This window comes from Arctopsyche grandis, chromosome 13, assembly GCF_051622035.1.
Source record: "Arctopsyche grandis isolate Sample6627 chromosome 13, ASM5162203v2, whole genome shotgun sequence".
NCBI classification, from domain to species: Eukaryota; Metazoa; Arthropoda; class Insecta; order Trichoptera; family Hydropsychidae; genus Arctopsyche; species Arctopsyche grandis.
In genome coordinates, this window is record NC_135367.1 from 29,104,627 (window position 1) to 29,126,910 (window position 22,284).

Genomic DNA, 22,284 nt, shown 5'->3' on the forward strand with positions numbered 1-22,284 from the left:
TCTTTACTTAATAATGTATAATATAATTTAACTACTAACGAAAAGTGACTACCTACATACAATATGTATAGAAGACTGAGACACGTTGTTTATATTTGTCTTTTTCTCGTTATTACATAAAATTGAGGAGAGGCCTGATATTTGACAAATTCGTACTCTCTATTAGTTTCATGTAAGAAATAAAAAAAAAATATTGCATCAGCTCACTATATACAGCAGCAGTCACATAAAACGGAACGCTTAAGCGAAACATGTTTTTGCGTGAAATTTCGGTAATCTTATATAAAACCAAAACTGAAAGTCATTTAAATGATAGGTTGTATCATAGTGCATTCGTGTAACACCAAACGTGAAAATAAAAGGTGATAAAGATGAGTTGGGGAGAAATTTAATGGAGGGCAGATTTTACGACCGTGCGTTGACTTCACGGTTAAATGAAATTTGAAATGAAAATAGCACTATACATATACATTTTTAATTTTATTACAGTCACATATTATTATTTACAACTTATAAAAAAGAAATTAATATTTTGTAGCGGCTCCTTTCGATTTTATAACTTATTTTATTCGGTTTGGCATAGAATCTACTAAAGTTTTTAAATTTTCGATTGGGAGGTCTTCGTACCATATCTTTTCTATTATTTCTTTCAACGATTTAAGAGTAGAAACATTGTTCTTCCTTATCCTGTACTTGATACACATCCATAAATTTTCGATTGGATTTAAATCGGGACTATTGCCAGGTCATGGTAGTGTCTTTACACCCATTTCTTGTAAATAGTCCCGAACTTAAAAAAAAGTAAAAAAAAAAATTCAGTTTTTTGATTGAAATTTTATAATTTATATTCAATGCTATCAAATAAAATGAATACTCACCAATTTAGCTCGATGACAAGGGGCAGAGTCATCTTGAAAAATTATATCATCGGAATATGAAAGGTGGTTTTCCATCGATGGGACAAAGCTTTCTTCTAAAATTTTTTTATATTTTTTTCCATCGATGGCACCTTGTAGAAACTCCAATTGTCCAATGTTATGGTACGAAAAGCATCCCCAGACCATTTGACTTGGAAGATCCTTAACAGTTTTAAGGGTACAATTTTCATTATACCTTTCGCCAACTTTCCTTCGGACATACGGAAAACCATCAGGACTATAGAGGTTAAACTTTGATTCGTCGGAAAGTATCACTCGTTGGCAATCTGATGGACTCCAATTTTCATGTGCTTTCGCCCATTCCAATCGATTGTTTTTCATTCTCTTGGTTAGTAATGGGTTTTTTGCAGCTTTCCGACCGTACAGTCCAGCTTCTCTGAGTCGCCTTCTTACTGTTGAGTCGCTGATTTCCATGGAAAATTGTGAAGATGCATCTGTTCTTAATTCTACAGCAGTTTTGAATCGCTGCTGTAAAGATAATCTGGTTATTACACGGTCTTGCCTCTCCGATGTGCATCTTTTCAGTCCGGTCCCCTTCTTACGATCAAAACTTCCAGATTATCTTTTTTTTTTCCAGTAATCTCGAAACAGTCGATATAGAACATCCCATTTTCTTGGAAATTGACCGAAAGGAAAATCCTGAACTCGCCAATGTCGCGATTTTTACACTCTTCTGCAATGATAACTGAGCTCGTTTTTTCATGTTGACGTGTTAAAATTCGAATTTGATGCTTTCTCCTTGAAAACCCACACTAAACTGAACTCAAATCTTAGAAAACAATCATATTTAGAATATTTGGTCGTTAAAAACCCTACACATAAAGGGATAATCCTTTAATGGCCTCGAAGTCGTAAAATTCACAAGCGTTCCGTTTTATGTGACTGCCGGTGTACATATGTATTAGTACTGCAGAGATATTCGAAAATTAACCCAATGAAAAGATTTTTTTTTTAAATCGAATCCGAGTAGTAGACAGGCCTGATAACACCTAGCATCGGTCACACTCGGTTTATTGGCAAAAAAAAAATGCTCTTTAATTTTTACAATTCTCAATTAATTTATGCACGTTTTAACACATTACATGTATGCATATACCAAACGGTGGTAACCGACGCGGGAACACATACACATCCCCTCATACAACTACGTACTACAATATATGTATAGATGTATGATATAATTGTTCCTACGTACAAAGCGGAATTCGTCGCGTTATCTTTACAACCTCTTTATTTATATGTTTGTATGTAATAATATAATATAATGCTGCTGGTCCTGGAGTCTGGGCTCATTGTTTCCTGTAAGCGGGGAACGAGCTTTGTGAAATGGGGGAATTAAGTTTTTATTGTTTGTCTCCGACGTGTCCTCTCTATCGAGTGTTGTTTGTATTTACGGAATATCCTATCGAATCGTTAATAATCAATATGAACGGTTAGTTCGTCGTATTTGCCAAATTGGACTTGCTCGACAGTGTAAAAACGCCGATTCGTGATTTTTTCATGGTAAAATTTACTGTTGCACTCAAAAAATTACTACGAGATAGAATATTTAAAATCTTAAAATATTTATATGCGTACGTATTTCAATATCATATTAATGATCAGTGATTCTGGATTTTGTCTAGACGCCTTTTTATTATTCGATTTTATTCGTGGTTTTTGTGTTCAAATATTTCGTAAAATCTAATTTAAAATCGATTTTTTTTTCGTAAAAATAATGTATGCATGTTATGTGTAGAGTATTGGAGTTAGTGATTTTTATTCAAGATCGAGCTTTGGTAAATCGTCGCTAAATCCTGGTTAGGATTGAATGTAGAGTCGCTTAGTCGTCTAACTCTGAATTCGACTCCAAATCCAATTACGACCCCCGACTTCGCCTTCGACTTCTATTCCAAACTTTGCGCCCACTTTGTATAGTAGTTCTGATGTTTATGACGACTCCAATAAAAACAATAGTTCCGACTTTTAAATAAGCATTTTTTTTCCAATGTTGACATAGAGCCACTTTGTTGGCGATGATGTCGCATTATTAGACAAGATCATCACCAGAGAGTTGCAGACAAATTTCTTTTGCCCACAAAAAATGGTTCACTATTGTCAATTACTATGGTCCTACAAAGCAAGATAGCAAAAAAAAGGTTGACAATAATGAACCATTTTTTGTGGGCAAAAGAAAATTGTCCGCTGATCTCTGATTATGATCAATAAGTTAATATGTTAACTCAAAGCTGCGATTCATTTTTTTTAAATGCATACTCGATTTCGTTTTTTTATCGTATTTGAACTGTTTTTGAAATTTTTAATCTCCTTTAGTAATTTAATTTCAATCTCCAATAGTTTTCCTGTGCCTTCAGGAATGAAAAGAATTGACAATGATTTTGATATACAGAATATACCATACGACAGCAATTCCCAACCAGGGGTAGTATAGCTCGGTTTGGTGATTATTGGTCATAAAACGCTCGCCCAAAAGTCACTAAAATCTCTATAACGGAACATCTGACAGCCGAAAAGTCTAACTATATCATACTAAATAATATCATACTAACGAGAAATCTATTGCCAAACATTCCGTATTTGCGATTTTCATGGCAAAAATTGTCTTGGGCGATCGCAATGTGACTTACCACTGAGAAGTCCCGAGTTCCAGGGAGTCCGGGCTTGACCTCGATTGAAAAGAGTTTATTCAGAGTAATTCTGCAGTGCTGTTGATCAGACTTGGATATTTGTGACTCCAAGTCAATCGTTTTCTATCGAGAGTTTTTTCAATTTAACTGATTTCATTGTTGAAACGGTTCGTCACTAAATTGACAAACCAACCAAAATTTATAAATGTTTAAAACCACACGTGTCTCTTTGGGGAAACCTTTTAATAGCAAAATAATGATGTCGGGAAAAAAAATATTATTATGGTCGTCTCTTTTACCCGACTTCCTGTATCTATTTTTGTTGTAGAATGTAATAAATGAAAACAACAAGTTTTACTTTTGTAAATTTCTGTCAAATTTGAGAACCACCCCGTTCGACTTTGATCATAAATCATAAGTGCAACATCTAATCTGAACGATTTCTCACAATGCAGTACAAACAATCCGCTAACGGTTCAAAAATCATTCTTATAACCACACATGTGTACGAACATTGTACATTTGAAGGATCTCGCCTCGGCCCCCCTCACGATTATAATACATAGTTGTCTAATTATGCCCGCCACGCTTCCAATAACACGAGTTTAGGTACACACACACGTACAAACACGTGTGTTTGTGTGTGCGGACAGCTTTTGGACAATGGCCGCGTTTCAACCACCTCCAATACCCGTTTTCTCATGGCGTTTTAATTACCCGTCATCCGCTATCCTATCGCTTTGTATGTGTCTATTAACAAATACTCTTTGTATCTAATTTTTTTTTTTTTTTTTTTTTTTTCAGTGGCACAATCCGAGGACTCGCCAATCGCCATGAAGTTGAAGAAGATGTGGCTGAAGACTCCCGTCGGTGAAGAGCAGGCCGCTCAAGCAGTTCTGGACCCCGCCATCGGTGAGCCGTCTTAATGATTCGTTCTGTTCATGAGTACCCCTTTAGTTTCCGGTGCCATTTTACGGGTTTGAATCTGTCTTCGGAATGGATTCCGGTCTAGTGTTTTCCGTTCTTGTCACCTACGGTAGAATTTCTCGAACCTTTTTTTCTACTGTAGTGTTTCGCCTCGAGACAAACATCTTGCACTTATGCAACGTACTATATGTAGAAAAAAGACACCAGTAACATTGATGACTAGCACCGGATAGGGATTGTAGTAGTATTGAAAAGGTACGAGTACTGGACTGAAAAAATATTTTTTTTCAATTGATACTTAAGCCCGTTTTATGTTTTACATACATTTTGTGGAAAATATCGTAGCGACGACGTATATAAGGGTTTCCGAGACCGGAATGAAAGATGCATTAGTAGTGGTAGGGTAGTTTATTGTTGTTCCGTCGACGATCCAACTCTGAATGAAGCATGGAACAGATCCGCCGAATATTTATACACAGCGTGTACTTTCAGCGCGTAGAAATCATTGGTCGATGGATCGCGACACCTTATTGGTTGTTGTTTACAGTTTGTTCATGCGTCGAGGACTTTTTGGCGCGAATGTGAAATCAGGGATCAGGGAAAGTTCGATCAGTCTTTAAGGTGTGTATCGGATCCACCAAAAGGCGATTTATAATAGTTGTTTTCAAAGCTGGTCCCGCTATTATTTGAATTATGAATATAAAACCGGTGTAAATTTAGAAAAGTCAAATGAAGGAGATGATGATTATGTCTTTCGGTCAATTAGTTTAAGTCTAAACAGAAATCGTATTTTTGTATAATTAATGACTTTTTTCGATCTTTTATCAGTTTGCAATAAGATAAATTTTGTAAGTGAAAGCATATGATGGGCTTCCTGAGAAGATAATACATTATCTCGCCGTTCTTTGGATGATATGCATTTTTGGCATGTGTGACTTTGAACTACTGTTGCATTTTTTTTTTAATTCATGGACATATTCTTCAATTCACTCAAAAGCAAAAGGTCGTCGTTCTTCGAAGTACGTCGAAACTTAATAATTTATTTCTTAATTAGATTTTTTCACAATTTACACCTTGTATGTACTGCTTAGGGGCAATTTATTTAACTCGACTCGTTCCAATTAATCATACGTTGATTGATATGAAACGTAGAAACGCTTTCGAAGCTTTGTTGGGAGTTTCAGAAGAGGGTGTTCGGATTTTTTTTTTTTGCAAATTTGCGTCGAGCATCGTCTGCTTCAGCAGCCACACCTTAGTGGCGACACCGGCGCTATCCCGCCTCGTGTATCCATTTCCTATGTTTTCATCTGGCACTATGGCGCATGTGGGGCTTTTTGAATGAGCGGGCGGAGGGGGTGGGTCGCGGCCCCCTGGGAGGAGGGTGGGCTGGGAGATGGAGGGGGGGGGGGGGTGGACAGGGACACCCAAGGGGGAGGGGGCAATATGGGAGCGCGTGGTACGGGCGTCACGGCGGACAGATTTATTTGGACGTGGTATCCCCCGCCAACTCGTGCCCTACCCCCACCCCTCACACCCCCCGCTGGGCCCGCGCCACCCTCCCGCCCACCCACCGTCAGAATACCCCTCCCGCCCGACCCACCCCACTCTCTCCCCCCCTCCCCCCTCACATTTGACTGGATCAATAAGCAGGCAAAGGATGCCCGAGTAGAAAAACCATACCCACCCCGTGTGGGCCACACGGGTCCCGCACCTAGCCCGCACTGGGCGGAGGGAGGGGTGGGGTAGGGCCGTGTCGCAGTCGACGGTAATTAGATGCGCGCCCCCCGGTCAACCGGCGCCCCCGGAGGCTGTCGAGGCGCCCCGCCGTCTGCTGCTTCTGCTGTGACCCCCCATTCCTCTGCATCTTCTGGGGCTAGACTCCGAGAACGTGGTTGACTCCTCGTGTGTCGGCTTAGCCTAATCCTAAACACTGCTTCGTCGATCTAGTGTTAGCTCGTATATTGAAAAGTTCACCATGCGAATCCTTCTTTCTGTATGTATGGTGACACTCTCCTAGTTGGTCGATTTAAATTGGAGACAAATACATTTGTTAGCAGTACCTAGTCGTGATATGAAAAATTGTCGCTTTTTAATTCGCCTTAAGTCCAAGGCTATCTACATATGTAGAGCAAGAGTGAAGATTTTAATTGGCAGACGAGTCTGCCGATAAATCCCTGCCTAAGGGCGAAATCACACAGGGAAGAACGGCACGTCGTGTGCATGGCTCCCCGCCTTGGGTGGTATCCTACATTTATTCAAATATGGGATACACTGTTATCGATCACTGTCAAGCGAGGATAAATTTTTACCGAAAACACTCAAGAGGGTCATTTTTGGTCCAATGGGTCCCATGAATATACAAGGCTCATTTTTTTCGCATGTTCAAAAGTATCAAAAAAAAAAAAACCATGTGCATCGCTGTGTTTTTTCCCTAAGAAATTTGCCGTAGCGCAGGGTTTCCCAAACTTAAAGATATAATCTAGAACAGGGTTTCCCCAACTATGTTCCGCGGAACACTGGTTTTCCACGGAACCTGGATAGGTGTTCCTCCAAAATTGTTATGATTTTATAGGCTGCAACACATTTAAACAACTTCAAATTGAAATACTACCTCAAATTGAAAGGCGAGTGATGAAAAATCTCCACTGATGTTTATAAAGTCAAGAATCTAAGCATATACAGGCGGAGAGTTCGAATAGAAATTGGATATGGAAATACAAAGTATTACAATATAAGGTGAAAGTAATACAAGGGATAAAATTCAATTTTGGATTTTATCAGTTGATTCTAATAATTTTGATTGTTTTCCTGCTTTACATAGATGAATGACTTAAATTTTAAAGCCATAAAATGATTTCTGAGCGAGTTTGTATGAAGACTTCCCACCCCAATATGGCAAAACAAACTATTTTTTTTTTATCAAACTTCCGTTTTCTACATCCTATTTATGCGAAGCAGAATTTTTTTATTATGCTGCAACGGTCAAAGTGCGGGAACAAACTCAGACGCTACCCCACATATAAAAATTGAACCCCCCTTTAGTGCCTGATATCAAGAAGATTTGCGATTCAGGGACTATAAAATCATTAGTCGTTTTGTTTACTATATTTTAAAATATTTATGAAATAGATAATAAGTGTTTTAATAAGATATTTTATTTTATATTTACCCATCTTTAAAAATAAGCGTTCCATTGTATAAAAAGTTTGGGAATCCCTGCCGTAGAGTGACGCATTACGAAAGCTCTTAACTTCGTTTTTGAGAATACTTTGTCAAATAGACCGACCCGTAGTAAAGCTAGAACGTTATATTAATTGTTTACCATTATACTATTTTGTGAATATTTCATTTCATACACGACAAATTAATTGTATCGGTCTTGCGGAAAAAAAAGCAAAAATACAAGTTGCTCCGCCACTGAGAAACAACTATGAAAATCGGTTCGAGTGATAGTTAGGTAATCTTTCGTAGTGATTTATCATTAGAATTATGTATCGACATATCTTAAATCATTTGGCTACTGCCTGTCAGTTTGCAATATTTTGTCAAGAGTTATAGGAAAGGTCCCGTTAATGGCGTATATTATGATAATGCACGAAACTATTTGTTTATTCCATAGTTTACATAGCAATACAAAACAATGAAAATAAAATAATCAGCAACTATGCTATTTTCATTTCTGCAAAAAAAATCCTGAACTGTGGCGTGCGTAGTTTTTACACCTGATAATTTTTCTGTCTTATCTTAAAAAGCAGCACAAATTCGTTTTGGACTCATTTGATATTTTTTTTAATATGTTTGGCTTTCATACTGAAAGTTCAATTTTTTTTTTCATATTAATTGATTTTGAATTGAATTTTTTGATATTGAAGTCCAGGCATTTTGAACGCTTCCAAACGCTTAATGTTCTTCCGAAGACTATAAAAAATTGTGTATATTCTTCCCCTAAAATTTGATGTAGTTTCGAGTAGTGCAGTTGACGTCTCGAATGGGAACCCTTATGTGGTGCTGAGTTGGCAAAAATTTAACGATCATATGGTTTTCCGTATTTTTGTCTTGAAAACAGTTCGACGTGTTTTGAATATAATTAGTGTGCAGCTCGTTGACTTTTGAGACTTATTACCGTTTATAAACTGGGACAAAATGTGATACGTTGTTTTTCATTTTATCACGTTTCTAGAGAAGAAAACTCATAAAGGTCGAAAGCTAGCTCTTACATACGCATCTATAATAATTAAGAGGGCTGGACACCAGCGCCTTGTCCATACAAACGTATTAGACTTCTCCCTTCCTCAATTATGGCACTAGAGAAATTATTTTTTAATATGCTATGGATATCCACCATTGGGATGCATCTATCGTTTTATTTTTTGATTAGTTATTTTTTATATGAGCTAGGAGCCGCCAAAGATCTATAAAATCGCCTCTTTTTTACACCCACGAAAAGAGTCCAGCGTGCTTATTTAACGGTCGATTAAAAAAAAAATACGCGCATAGTTGCACAGACAATATCTTTCTCATACCGATGATGATTTTTTTTTTAAAAATTGGTCCAGTTTTGGAGGAGAAAATAGGAGAATACGAAACCTCAATTTTGTCGATTTAAAATACGTATTATCTGGTCGAAGCGAAACTGTCACATTCACTCAATATATATATTGATATATATTGTCGCATTCACTCAATATATATATCGAAGAAAGGAACGGCAACATAATTAAGGTTTCGGGTATACAGCCCTCTTAAGGCTTCCAATCCCGGGATCCCGATGTTTTCTGGTACCGTGAATCCCGGTGCTGAAACTAGTCTGAATACCGGGATTATGGTGTTGGCAGAAATTTCTTTAAAAATATTATTTTTACAAAAATAATATCGAAAAAAAAACATAAAACATCCATTTGTTTGCCACCCGTTTCGACGCCGGCTTGCCGTTTCCACGAAATGATATGAACCTGTATTGTGTCGCAGATATTGTGCTCAACCGCAATGATATTTGAAGCATATTTTAACTGATTCGAACTCAGAATCGACCACTGATCACGTTTTCGTGATCTAAAAAAAAAGTGTGTTTCTGTGTGAGTGTCTGTTTGTTTATCGTGTGTCATTGTTTGGAGATATTTCGAACACTTCGAACTGAAACTTAGTATTGATTACTGAAATTTTTATCGATACACCGTAATTTTTTTTCAAATTTTTAGGTTGACCGGAAATGGTACCTCCCCTTATATGTGGGTGTCCTCTTTCTTTTTAAGTTTTTGAATTAAATGATCTCCCAAACCACTCATCAAATCGGACTGAAATTTCTTACTTGTAATAGAAATTATTAATATTATACCCCAATATTTTTTCCTAAACCGAAAGTAGTACTTTTTTTTATGTTTTTCTAAGAAATCCTTTATTTATTGAATTGAAATTTTACCAAGTTATGTATAAAAGGTAAGCATCCGTCAACCAGAAGTGGCAGTATACTCTTGTTCAATTTTTTCTTCCACTATTTTTTTCGACCCCTTTGACATGTGTGCTCTTCACGTAAAAATTCAAGTATAATTGTATAAATGGGATGAAAATAAAAAAAAATCATTTAATATAATAAACCGGAATCGGGATTTTTTTCCTCTTAGAAGTCAAAAATGTTGTGACAACGATTCTTTCCACGCCCTGAACATATTTAGCCGAACATTTATATTTGTATTCTTTTTGTACTAACGTAGAGTTGATAAGGTTTTGGGCGAAATTCGTAAGTAGAACTTTAGTCTTGTGTAAGTTTTCCTACATTTGTGTTCAATTTGTATTGAAAATGCTCTTAGCCGGTACGTGTGAACGTGTATGTGCATACATACATATGTTCAATTATCGAATTTTTTTTATCCTTATATTCCTCAAATACATACATAGATAAAGTCGTAGGGTGGTGACATCCGAATTTTTTACATAAAGTAAATGTAATTGGAGTTTCTTTTTATATTAGGTGGATTGTTTCGATGAATAATTACTAGATGGTAAAAACTATTTGTAAAAAACGAATCAATGAATCAAAGCGATGATTTTTACTTTATTTAATTACATTTTCGGTTGTGTTTTATTTAATATTAGAAATTTATGGATACGAACCGAAAATTTGAAGAATGTAGCCAAACTCTCAAAATTAGTACGCCAAAATGGGAGTATTTTTTGCGTGAAACATCGGAAGAGTTTGAAAAACGCAATTGAACGTTTTTTTTAAATATGAAAACAAGCAATTGAACTTTTTTTCTTATACATTTGAAATCCCGGTGCTAGCACCGGGATCCCGGGATCGGAAATTCCCAGCACCGTAATCCCGGTGCTTAAGTAACCTTCCGGGATTGGAAGCACTAATAATAATATACATGTGCCTTTTTCTCATTTTTTTGTCAATATTTTCGTATCCATTTTAAACACGTGTTTTTCCGTGGCGTCTTACGAGTCGTTGTTACGTAATACGTAAAATACATTGATATGTATAAATGTTAATGATTTTACATTCGGATTGTGTCGACTGGTTTCCGCCTGACTCTTGTTTTAAGATATTAAAAAAAACGAGTACATGATTAAAATTTTAGATTTAGGCTTTTGTAGCTAGGAGGGGCTAGGTTAAGTTATATTTAGTTACAGAGACGTCTGGATTAATTTTTAATGGCGGGTGGGTTTTAGGTTTCTTATCTACGTCACTCTTTGCAGCAGAGGTGGAATGTGGGAGGGGGTGACATTATTACATAATGTTACGAAAAAATGTCTAAAATTTTAGATTATTGACAAAAATTTTAACACGGGACTGTTTTTATAAAACGCACGAGTATACAGCAGTGGTTCTCCAATGCGGCCATGATTTTGTCGAGTATCAGAGTGGGGATTGACTATACCTCTAGATCAGGGTTTGCCAAACTTTCTCTGCAATGGAAAACTTTACAAACCCGGAAATTTTAACGGAACACAGCTTATTTTTTAAGTTGGGTCAATATAAAATAAAATATTATTAAAACACGTATTATCTATTTCATAAATATTTTTAAATATAGTATACAAAAAGCTTCTAACGATTTTGATGATTTTGAGTCCTTGAAACTCAAATCTTCTTGATATTCGGCATAATAAAGGTGAGTTCAATTCTTATATGTGGGGATACGTAGAGTCTGTTCCTGCACTTTGACCATTGCATCATAATAAAAAAATTCTGCTTCGCATAAATAGGATGTAGAAAACGGAAGTAAGACAAAAATAGCTTGTTTTGGCATATTGGGGTATTCTTCTGACAAACTCGCTCAGAAATCATTTAATGGATGTAAAATCTATCTACTTTAAAACTACTGGCTTTTCATCTACTTTAAAATTTAAATCATTCATCTACATATGTAGGGCAGGAAAACAATCAAAATTATTAAAAGTGAATTTCATCTCTTGTATTAAAAATTGTATTACTTTCACGTTATATTGTAATACTTTTTCCACAATTTTTATTTCCGTATCCAATTTCTATTCAAACACTCCGCTTGTATGTACTTAGATTCTTGACTTCATAAACATCAGTGGCGATTGACCATCACTCGCATATCAATTTGACGTAGAACTTGTTTAAATGTGTCGCAGCCTATAGAACCAAAGCATTTTCGCGGAAAATAGTTTGGAAAACCCTGTTCTAGATGATATCTTTAAGAAAGCTATGAAAAATAGGTTTAGTTTTATACGTACATACTTCGAAATGTAATTAAAATGTATTGCATTAAAATTTGTACCATTTTAGAAAAACTTTATTTAAAAAATATTTTTTTTAGAAAAATTTCGTCTTCGGCGCATTTAAGGAGTCGCTGTTGTTTTTGTTTTAAATGTATGTATATTAATGGTATTCATTTTTTTTCATGCTTTTTATCACAATTAACATATCAAATGAGGGGATTTTTTGGTTATTTAAATTCCATAATGCCCCTTCCCCCCCTCTCAAAAAGTAATTAAAGATAGGTTTTCTTTTGAAAAAAGAAAAATTCGATGAGGCCAAGGGGACATTTCTATAGAACCGCTGATGAACCAATTATGTATCACTGGTGGTATAAAGCTATAAGCAGTTTGTTAATTGTCGCTTTTCGATCGAATTTTTTTTTATATCATACTTATCGATTGACATTTGACGTTTTGTACAACGTGACAGATCAAGTTGTGGAAAATTGCAGGTGAAATTGGAAATTTTGTCGTATTGATCATTATTAAATATGAACCGTTTTATGCAAAATGAAATTAGCCATTTTTGCTTTACCACGCTCGTTTCGAAACATTAGAAAACGTTCACATCGAAATTTTATGTAAATTGTTCCGTACTTATTCTACTTTGGTGCCTTGTTATTAAGTGTATTAAGAATCCGTTGTTGTATTTCCTGCTGATGCGAGGTGGATTAAAGAAAAAAAAAACGTTTTGGTTTGTTTTGATTTTGGAAATGGAAACATCACGTGTTCGTATCGTGTTGTGTTGCCTGTTGATTGCGGCTCTTGGGGTATGGAGAGAGGCAAACGCTGGTTTTTGCACGCGCGTTCCACTAGAACCCTCGAATGTTGTTGAACGCCCAACACGAGGGCATTGAAAAGGGGGGAGAGTGGGATCGTTTCCCTGAGCCACTTCCCTAGGGGGAGGAGGGGTTGCGATGCTAGATTTCCTCTTGGGGAATTCAAATCTTTCGCGTGTTTATAACGAAAATGGAAAAATTTCATTAACATTTTTTCATAGCCCAGCTAGCTGAGTGTGGGTTGCTCAGATTTGAGGGAGGCTTTTGATATACATATTCTAATCAATTGTACTTCTTGGTGGTTAACATAAACGCAATGACCATAATGCTAACCACATAACTAACAGGTTGCCGGGTTGATCTCGATTGAAAAGAATTTATACCGAGTATTATCTGTAGTGCTGCTGGTCAGGCTTGTATATTTGTGATTCCAATTCGATCAGTTTGCCAATTTATTCGATTTCAGTGTTGAAACGGTTCCTCATCCAATTGGCAAAAATCATCCTACCCACTATGTCACCACTATTTGAATGTGATTTCATAATTTATATCTGTAACCCGATGATGGTATTATGGGAAAATATAAAATTGATCCATCCACTATGCCGTCTTTCCAAAAGCATAAATCAATATAAATTTAATATTAAAAACTGTAGATTTAGATAGCGGGCAAACAAACTTTTTAATTTATATATGTGCATGGTACATGTTCAATTTAATATGTATTCGTTATCAGTACATTTAATATTTTTGGATTTTGGTTGAGTACATATAAAAAGTATATATATATATATATATATATATATATATATATATATATATATAAAAAAAAAAAGTTAAAATCTCGTTCTATAATTTAAAACGTGATAGTGAACTGCCTTGATGCTATTTTTTTTTCTTTCAATTAATTTTTAGAATAAAATATAACAGTACTAGAAGTCGTTGACAAAAATTGCGATGTAATTTCCCAAATAAAAAATATCTTATTATATTCAAATATTATACAATTAGCTACGCGAACTTAATGCTTTAATTTTTAATTAATTTCGATTTTTTCTGTATTATTTCAGCTGCAATGGAAGAAGAACCGGAGGCTCTCAATAGCGTAATGGGCACCCAAGCAGGCTCGGATAGCCCTGCGTCACGCCAACGTCACCAGATGAAACACCGTGAATTGTTTTTATCCCGCCACGTAGAAACTCTCCCCGCCACGCACATTCGTGGCAAATGTTCTGTCACTTTGCTCAACGAGACAGAATCTTTACTTAGTTATTTAAATAAAGATGTAAGTACAATATTATCTTATGACATTTCTTATTAATATATGCATATATTGTATCGCAAACATAACATTAAATTTATATTTTCAGGATACATTTTTCTATTGCCTCGTGTTTGATCCAACCCAAAAGACTTTATTAGCTGATAAGGGTGAAATTCGTGTAGGCAGTAGATATCAGACTGAAATGACAAATTTGTTAAAAGAAGGTAAATCTTTGATTGTATTCTTTTGTGTTGGTTCTTTTATATAATGATACTGAACGCATCGTTGACGTGTTTACAGGCGAAGAAGATCCTAGGCGATTAGAAGATTTGGAAACGTTAGTTTGGACGCCAGAACACGGATTAACGGATCGGCAAATCGATCAATTTTTAGTGGTATCACGATCTGTAGGAACGTTTGCGCGAGCGTTGGATTGTAGTAGCAGTGTTAAACAACCGTCATTGCATATGTCGGCGGCGGCCGCTAGTAGAGATATTACCCTGGTGAGGATATTTTTATATTTTATATGTCAATTTTGAGTGTTCTTTTATTATTTATGCTCCTGTTTGGTTTCAGTTTCATGCAATGGATACCTTACATCGACATCAATATTGTATGGAGGGTGCGCTGTCTTCGTTAGTGCCGCCGTCAGGTCCGGTGCTTTGTAGGGATGAAATGGAAGAATGGAGTGCTTCGGAGGCGAATCTGTTTGAAGAAGCTCTCGATAAATATGGCAAAGATTTTAATGATATAAGACAGGATTTTGTATGTTTATCAGTGTTTGTTATTTTTTTAATTCTATTTCAAAGAATGTTAATGAACAAGTTGCATATTTTTCGTTTTAGTTACCATGGAAAACGTTAAAAAATATAGTAGAATATTATTATATGTGGAAAACAACAGATAGATATGTACAACAAAAGAGAGTTAAAGCCGTTGAGGCAGAGTCTAAGTTAAAGCAGGTGTACATTCCCAACTAGTGAGTGTTTGTAATCGTTTCATATTTCTCATAAATTATTTAGTAATTTTTTTATTTTTATTTATTATGCTGTTTATTTTTATTGGAGTTTTGTCTTAATGTTTTTTTTTTTTTTTAATTTCATTGTAGTAATAAACCCAACCCTGCAGTAATCACTCCTAAATCGAATAATGTCATGAACGGTGGAACCAACGGGTCGGCAGTTAATTTGACTGCTGGAGATATATGCGCATCGTGTCAAGGTTTGTTTTTATATATTCTAGAATCGTATTGAATATTTTATTGATTTGTATTATTGTTTTTATTTATTTTTTTATAGTTACGGTGTCACCACAGTGGTACGCTTGGGGACCCTCTCATATGCAATGCAGAATATGTTCGTCCTGTTGGCAGTATTGGAAAAAATATGGTGGCCTTAAGGTTGTCAGTGTTTTTATTTATGAATTTTTGCTCATTTTTTACATTTGTCATGAACGAAAATATCATTTGAAATCTTCAGAATGCTGGAGGGTTGTGTGAAACTGAGCAAGAGAACAATATCCCAGGACCGGGGGCGGGACGTGGACGCGGTTCGTTATCTGGTGGACGTAGTAGCGACGGTGAGGAATCCGGACCACCCGGTCATCATAACGCCCTCTCACATCGACCGCATCGATGTTCCATTCTCAATTGTGGCAAGGTACAATATATTTTCAATATTTGGTATAAAATATCACGTAAAATAAATGACAATTTTCACAAACTGTCCCAAATTAGTGAGAAGTGTGTCCTCTACAATGATTCACAAATAGAATAAAAACTAGTCCCTTTTTATTCTACTCCTCGACCACTGTACTAGCTTATATCGAATGAATACATTATCATAAATATATTGAATGTATGAAAGTAAATCGGTGACACATTTTTCTATTGAGCATGTATGGCAAAAAATTTAGCATGTAAATTTTAGAGAGAGTGTATTGTTTAAGAACTTATATTGAATTCCAAAAAAAATCTAACATGGTACAATTATTGGGAGTAGACAGCTAGAGATACGCAAGTGAAAAAAGTCTGAGAACCGCTGCTTTAGAGATCTAATACATTCATCATGAATTATGTATTAGAACTTGACTGTTCCACAAAGCAAAGATCACCCAGTAAAATGTTTTGAGAGCTAAATTTAGAAGTTTTGTAACGTCCATTGAATTCACTCCCAATAATACAATAATTTTTATATTAGTTGAATGTATCAGCATTGCTCAGTTTTTGGTTTAAAATTGTCATTTATCTGATTAATGTGTTTACGTTGGGTGTGCAGATATTTTATTTTTATATTTATTTTTTGCAGGAGTTTAAACTTAAGGCTCAATTGGCCCGTCACTATGCGGCTGCTCACGGAGTCGCCGTCCGCGCCGGATCTCCTAGACCTGTGATGAAAACGCGTGCAGCCTTTTATTTACGCACGTCGCCGCTCACTCGTCTCGCCCGTCGCTTATCACGTGCCCTCAGGAGACCACGGCGGGTGGCCCGCTCTCCGTTTACACCCGTGAACATACACCAAGTCAAACACGACTGTACGTACTCTCCACCCGAAAATGCTCTATATGAGATATATCAATTAGCTATGATCTGATCTGATTTTTGCAGGTACCGTCGGTATGAGTGGTTTGAATAGAATAGAATTGGCGACGCTTGCGGCCGGTCGCGGAGGGCGTCTTCGAGGATCCGTGACTCGCGTCGCCGAGAGATTGGCCGGCAATGCCGCTCCGTCTCCCGGATCTCCGGCTCACGCGTGGTTGCGCCTCACTCCGAAAGACAGAATGCCTCAACCGCCGAAAGTAGCTTTTCCCAAACCTCCTAAAGCTCCCGGTAATTTTGACTTTGACGGAATGTTCGATTCGTGTTTTAAAAGTTTTTGGTTTTGATTTGTCGATTGTCGTTGCAGATGGAAGTTTAATGTACGAAAGGATCCCGAACAAAGTCGACGTTGAAGGAATTCGAACAACGACCGGAAGTAGCCCGTCTCCGTCGCCCGCTCTTAAACGTCGTGCTTACGATGATCTCAACGGCGTCGATAGTGAGTTTTTAACCGTACCTAATACAAGTCTCACTAAATTGAAAGCATAAACTTGTTCAAAGTGTAGTTTCAAAGACGACGAAGAATCATTCAATATTATATGTATATTTTACGTTTTGATATTTTGTAGAAAAAGAATTTGATATTTAATGCAAATAAATAAAATAAATCTGATTTAGTATTGTATATTAAATGTTGTATTTTGTTTGTTGGCTTCTATTCCGACTTGGATTGGGATGATGGTAAGCAATACTACTACATTCATACTCACATTGTCTTTTTATTCGATCGAGAGGTCAACTTTTGTTAAACGTCTGTTCTTATGATTGATTTTTATCATTAGGGGGCCCCGGGGACGGAGTCAGCGGAGTTCCCTTGACGTCGTCAGGCATGACGGGCGCCGCCGCCTCTGCAGTTAACTCGGCGGACAACCGTTGTGCACCACCTCCGGCGAAACGTCCGAACAAACATCCACAGCCTATGCAGAGATCCACGCGCGAACAGTACGCAGCCATGTGCGCTCGAGCTCAAGCCGCCGGACAACCGCTACCCAAACACATATTCGCACACGTAATTCAAATCGACTAATGTTTAATCTATGGCCATGACTGCCTGACGACGATGTATCGTTGTTTGAAGTTTAGTCCAAGACCGCCGAACGCGTCATGCATACGAAAAGGATGAGAAATTTTTTAACAAGTCCTTTTTTTTTTAATTTATCCTAGTTTGTAAACGCTGATATCGAACATCAGATGCTGTTTTAAAGCTCGACTATATCAGTAGCGTAAGAAAGCATCGAATCAAGTTAGGCTAAGACAATTCCATTGTAAATAGTATTTGTTTTAACGAAAATAAAAATTAAATCAAAAACTGAATGTTGTTGACTGCTGTACGTACTTAATTGTTAATGGATTTAAAGGGCTACGATTTATCTGTACATTGAGAAAGATACTTTGTATTTTAAAAAAAAATTATATTGTGCATCGAATAAAATATTTTGGCATTATAAAGTGACGATTAATAAAAAATATGAAACGATCATTCGAAAAAATAGATTTAATAAGCTTTAGAATAGATACAAAAAGTGGCAATTATCAACTGCCAAGTGTTTACTTTTGTTTTTCATGAGTGAAATGTAATCTTAAATAAATAAAACCAACCCTGACCAAACGATATAAATAAAACCTAACCAAACGTTGGTTCGTATTTTCGTAACCGCGACGTTGCCGATACAGTTCATCTGTCATTTTAATGCACATTTCAAGTAGCAAATATATTTTTTTCAATGATCAAAGCAAACTTTCTAATGCAATCTGTATCCGTCATTTAAAAATGCACACAATTTTTTTGTAATGTACAAGAAATTTTTTAAATGCACATTTATTTTATAAAATGGACGTTTAAATTGTTCCCGATTTAAAGTATATGTAAAAAAAAAAAAGAAAATATACCATGTTTGAAGAAGGTCTTTTCTCTCCGAGTACAAAGTTTTCTTGTGTTAGAAAAAGCTCGGCAACTCGTCATTTGTTCACAGTAATACAATCAGTTGGCTGATTGGGATGAAATATTCACGAAAGAGTTTAGAGGAATGCACGAAATTGTAAAAAGAATCTCTCCATGTGTGGACCCCGTGCGTACGACGAATGTTGGGCAATCTTGGACAAGAACTTGCAGAGGGATTAATGTGCATCACATTGATGGATTGTTTTGTCGTTAGGTAAACGGCAAGCCTGGCGGGGCAGCGGGCGGAGGAGGGTCTCGTGGCCGACGACATGTCATCAGTTGGATGGACGCCCCCGACGATTTGTATTTCCGTGCCACAGAACAAACAAAGTAAATATTTGATGTGCGATATGATGTACGATACAAGTGTCGGTGTTGTGTGTTTTTAATGTGCGGTTTTGCTTTTTAGGGTCAGACGGCGTATGCTGACGTCGGTGGAGTTGAGGCGAGCAGCTAGGAAACCGTGGCGATCATTAGGCGGCGGGAAGATGGGAGCGACTGTAACACCCGCACCGACACCACTGCAAGTCGTCATCTTGGACTGACCCGCACCTCCGCCGCCCCCTTCACACCCTCACCCTCGTCCCTACACCATGGAGGCTCTGCTCGGTTAGCTTGAATTCATGACGAGCACCGCTTCATCGTGTACAATGGAAAATTGTTCATATCTAGAGTTATATATATACATATATAATAAAAAATGAATTTATTATTCAGTGGTGATATCGAAAACAATATTTCTCCGAGTGGAGGAATGTATCCGTATCCAATGAATAATAGACGACATGTAGATAATGAAGTGGATTCTGATTTTTTTCAGAAACAATGTTCGATTGGTGATGTGTCGATTATGACTATTTATTGTGAATGAAGTGTCAAGTGGACTGTAGTGAAGATATTTATATTTACAAAAAAAAAAAATCGAAGGCAGAGAGAGGCCGAAAAACAAAAAAAAAATAACAACAAACTGTGCTAAAACATACCATTAAACCTTAATGGCTAATTTTAAAACATATTTTGTATCTCATAACAATGCTGCAAAATACGTGTTTTTCCTTTGATCCGTAAATAAATATTTCAAGAAAAGAAAAAAAAAAAAAGAAACTATAAATAATGAAGGTTGTTTTCAATAAATGTGATTTTTCTAACTCTAATTGAATAAATAAAAAAAAGCATGATCATTTTTATATTTAAAACTTTTTGTGATTTGTTCTATGAATTTGGATATACTGCAATTTCACAGACTCTGTTGGTTAGAGATTATAAAGATTTGTTAAGCGGAGTATGTTTTAAGTTATTCAAACGTTTTCGAAATGGAAAATATTTTATTGTTCATAATTTTTATACTTGCAATTTGTAAAATATACACAGTCAGGTAGCCGCCGAGTGCGCGCGTCACAATTGTCACTGTGAAGATCTGGTCTTCGACGCGTCGGCGACTAGACTACTACAGCAGTCGACTTGCTACTCAAAAAAAAATGAAATGACGTTTTTTGTATACACGTTTTCCCTTTTCGTTTCATTGTACATATATAATAATACGTCGCATGCACGAGCGCACATTCACATCCAAGACGTGTGCGCATCTGCATCCGCATATTTGTGTTTTATATGGAGAAAATAAAAAAATCAAACAATTCAATATTCAAAACTAAATATGTCAATTACATTAATTGAATCAAATTTTTTTACATTATTTTACTATACATATATATATATATATATTATACTATACTTTGTACATTTTTTTTATTTTCATTATTTTCCATGACTTTTGAACGTCATGCGTATCTGTCTCAATTACGACGACCACCGTTTTATAATCGTTATTATACAAATTCAACCATATTTTTGGACGTGTACAGAGTGTTGATTTTTCTGATGCATCGCAATGTGTGGAGAGAGTGCGTCAGCGGAAGCGATCGCTTCCAAGATTATGTCCCAAATTTTTGCATACACGTACGTGCCGTACGCTATTTTTGACTATTGATAATGTTTCTTACGACGCGGTCACTCTCGCTGACGAAACCTTCATCCATATATATACATATGTAATTTTAAAAATACATTTTCAGAAAGTCGGCGTAGGATATTTTTCGTTTTCTTTTTCGTAAATAAAGCACAAATCCCAGACTTACGTGTTGTTTTAATACAGTGAACTGAACATTCATCATCATCATTTCTTCAACAGACTACTTACTCACCTTCATATCTGTAAAATTGCTCATTTTATAAAAATATATTGCTTTTTCATGAATTTATTAAGTAGCCGCCATTTTTTCATGAAATATTATTTCTTTTGTTTTAAATCAAAATTGACATTCACTTGTTTTTAAAGAATACTGTACACAATCGACATATTTTTGATATTTTCATGAAATGAGCAACACCATAAAAATACATTCGCCAGTTGAATTAGGCATTGCAGGTGAGATTTGAAGGCTTCAAAGTCACACCTGTCAACTTGTAAACTGGTTTTTCGATTGGATAAGGAAACATGTGGAAGAATTAGAAATTAACACTTAGTAAAAAAAGAATCATTTATTCGAGTAAATATCTATACCTTAATTACCAATAAATCTTTATCATAGATCATTATTTTCGTAGATAGACGAGTTTTTTTCCATTTTATTTCAATTTCAAGGAAGACAATTGCAAGAAACGCTTTGTCATGAGAAATTTTGAGGTTAAAAAAATAATATATATATATATGCGTATATATGAATTAATGCGGCAATTCCAGTTATATCACAATAAATAAGAAAATTATGTAAATATCAGTCTTCGTAGAAACATTCTCGGTCACACAAGACGAATTACAACCTTGCACACGCTTTGCAATTAAATTCGTACATTTTACATCGACATGTATGTATATTTTTATCAAAAATTTATCAGGTTTGTATTGTATAATATAATATATAAAACTTTTTTTTCTTTTTCTTCAAACGAAAGCCTGAACTTTCGGCATTTATAAGAGCGAATCGAAAATGGCACTAAATGTGTGACCTGTAAGCGAGACATCTACAAAATCAGTTCTATGATTAATTAAACAATTTTTTTTTGCATACAATACATATATGGTTCATACGAAATATAATATTTTTACAATTATGCATGATATGAAAGAGTCAGTCCTACGACGATCAAGATTACTTAGCATTGACTAATTATGGAGCAATGCATCAAAAAATATATATATATAAGTATATCTACACTTTAATCTCAAGAATTTTAGGGGGGGGGGGGGCACTTTCCAAACGCAATGATCATTAATTAGGAATATTCCTTTTGCGTTTAAGGCATCGTTTAAAACGTATCAAAAATAAAGAACCGAATCAATATATATATTTGTTAATCATTTCATATCTGTAGATAGAATAAAAAAAAGAGAGAGAGCATTCGTGAGACGAGCCTTTTGTGATTGTAACGTGGACACCTTAAACAGTACAAAAGATACAAAAATACTGTACAAAACTT

General features: G+C 35.8%; 1 protein-coding gene across 2 annotated transcripts in view; it reads left to right on the forward strand.

Moving 5' to 3' along the window:
• The window catches only part of MTA1-like (metastasis associated 1-like), a 54,636-nt gene extending 34,763 nt beyond the window's left edge, over positions 1–19,873 (forward strand). Inside the window, exons 3-18 of one of the 2 annotated variants that reach the window (XR_013261364.1) lie at positions 4,370–4,477; positions 14,073–14,287; positions 14,373–14,490; positions 14,567–14,769; positions 14,843–15,031; positions 15,112–15,245; positions 15,375–15,487; positions 15,565–15,665; positions 15,745–15,924; positions 16,573–16,798; positions 16,872–17,093; positions 17,170–17,301; positions 17,645–17,871; positions 19,019–19,134; positions 19,214–19,413; positions 19,625–19,873. Coding sequence is in view for 1 of the 2 variants with exons in the window: in XM_077443616.1 (XP_077299742.1) it covers positions 4,370–4,477; positions 14,073–14,287; positions 14,373–14,490; positions 14,567–14,769; positions 14,843–15,031; positions 15,112–15,245; positions 15,375–15,487; positions 15,565–15,665; positions 15,745–15,924; positions 16,573–16,798; positions 16,872–17,093; positions 17,170–17,301; positions 17,645–17,871; positions 19,019–19,134; positions 19,214–19,349 (2,420 nt within the window). In the remaining variant the exon portion in view is untranslated. Of the gene's footprint in view, positions 1–4,369; positions 4,478–14,072; positions 14,288–14,372; positions 14,491–14,566; positions 14,770–14,842; positions 15,032–15,111; positions 15,246–15,374; positions 15,488–15,564; positions 15,666–15,744; positions 15,925–16,572; positions 16,799–16,871; positions 17,094–17,169; positions 17,302–17,644; positions 17,872–19,018; positions 19,135–19,213 lie in introns of both variants that reach the window. The other variant, XM_077443616.1, reaches the window with a different exon arrangement.
• The last annotated feature ends 2,411 nt before the right edge of the window (positions 19,874–22,284 follow it).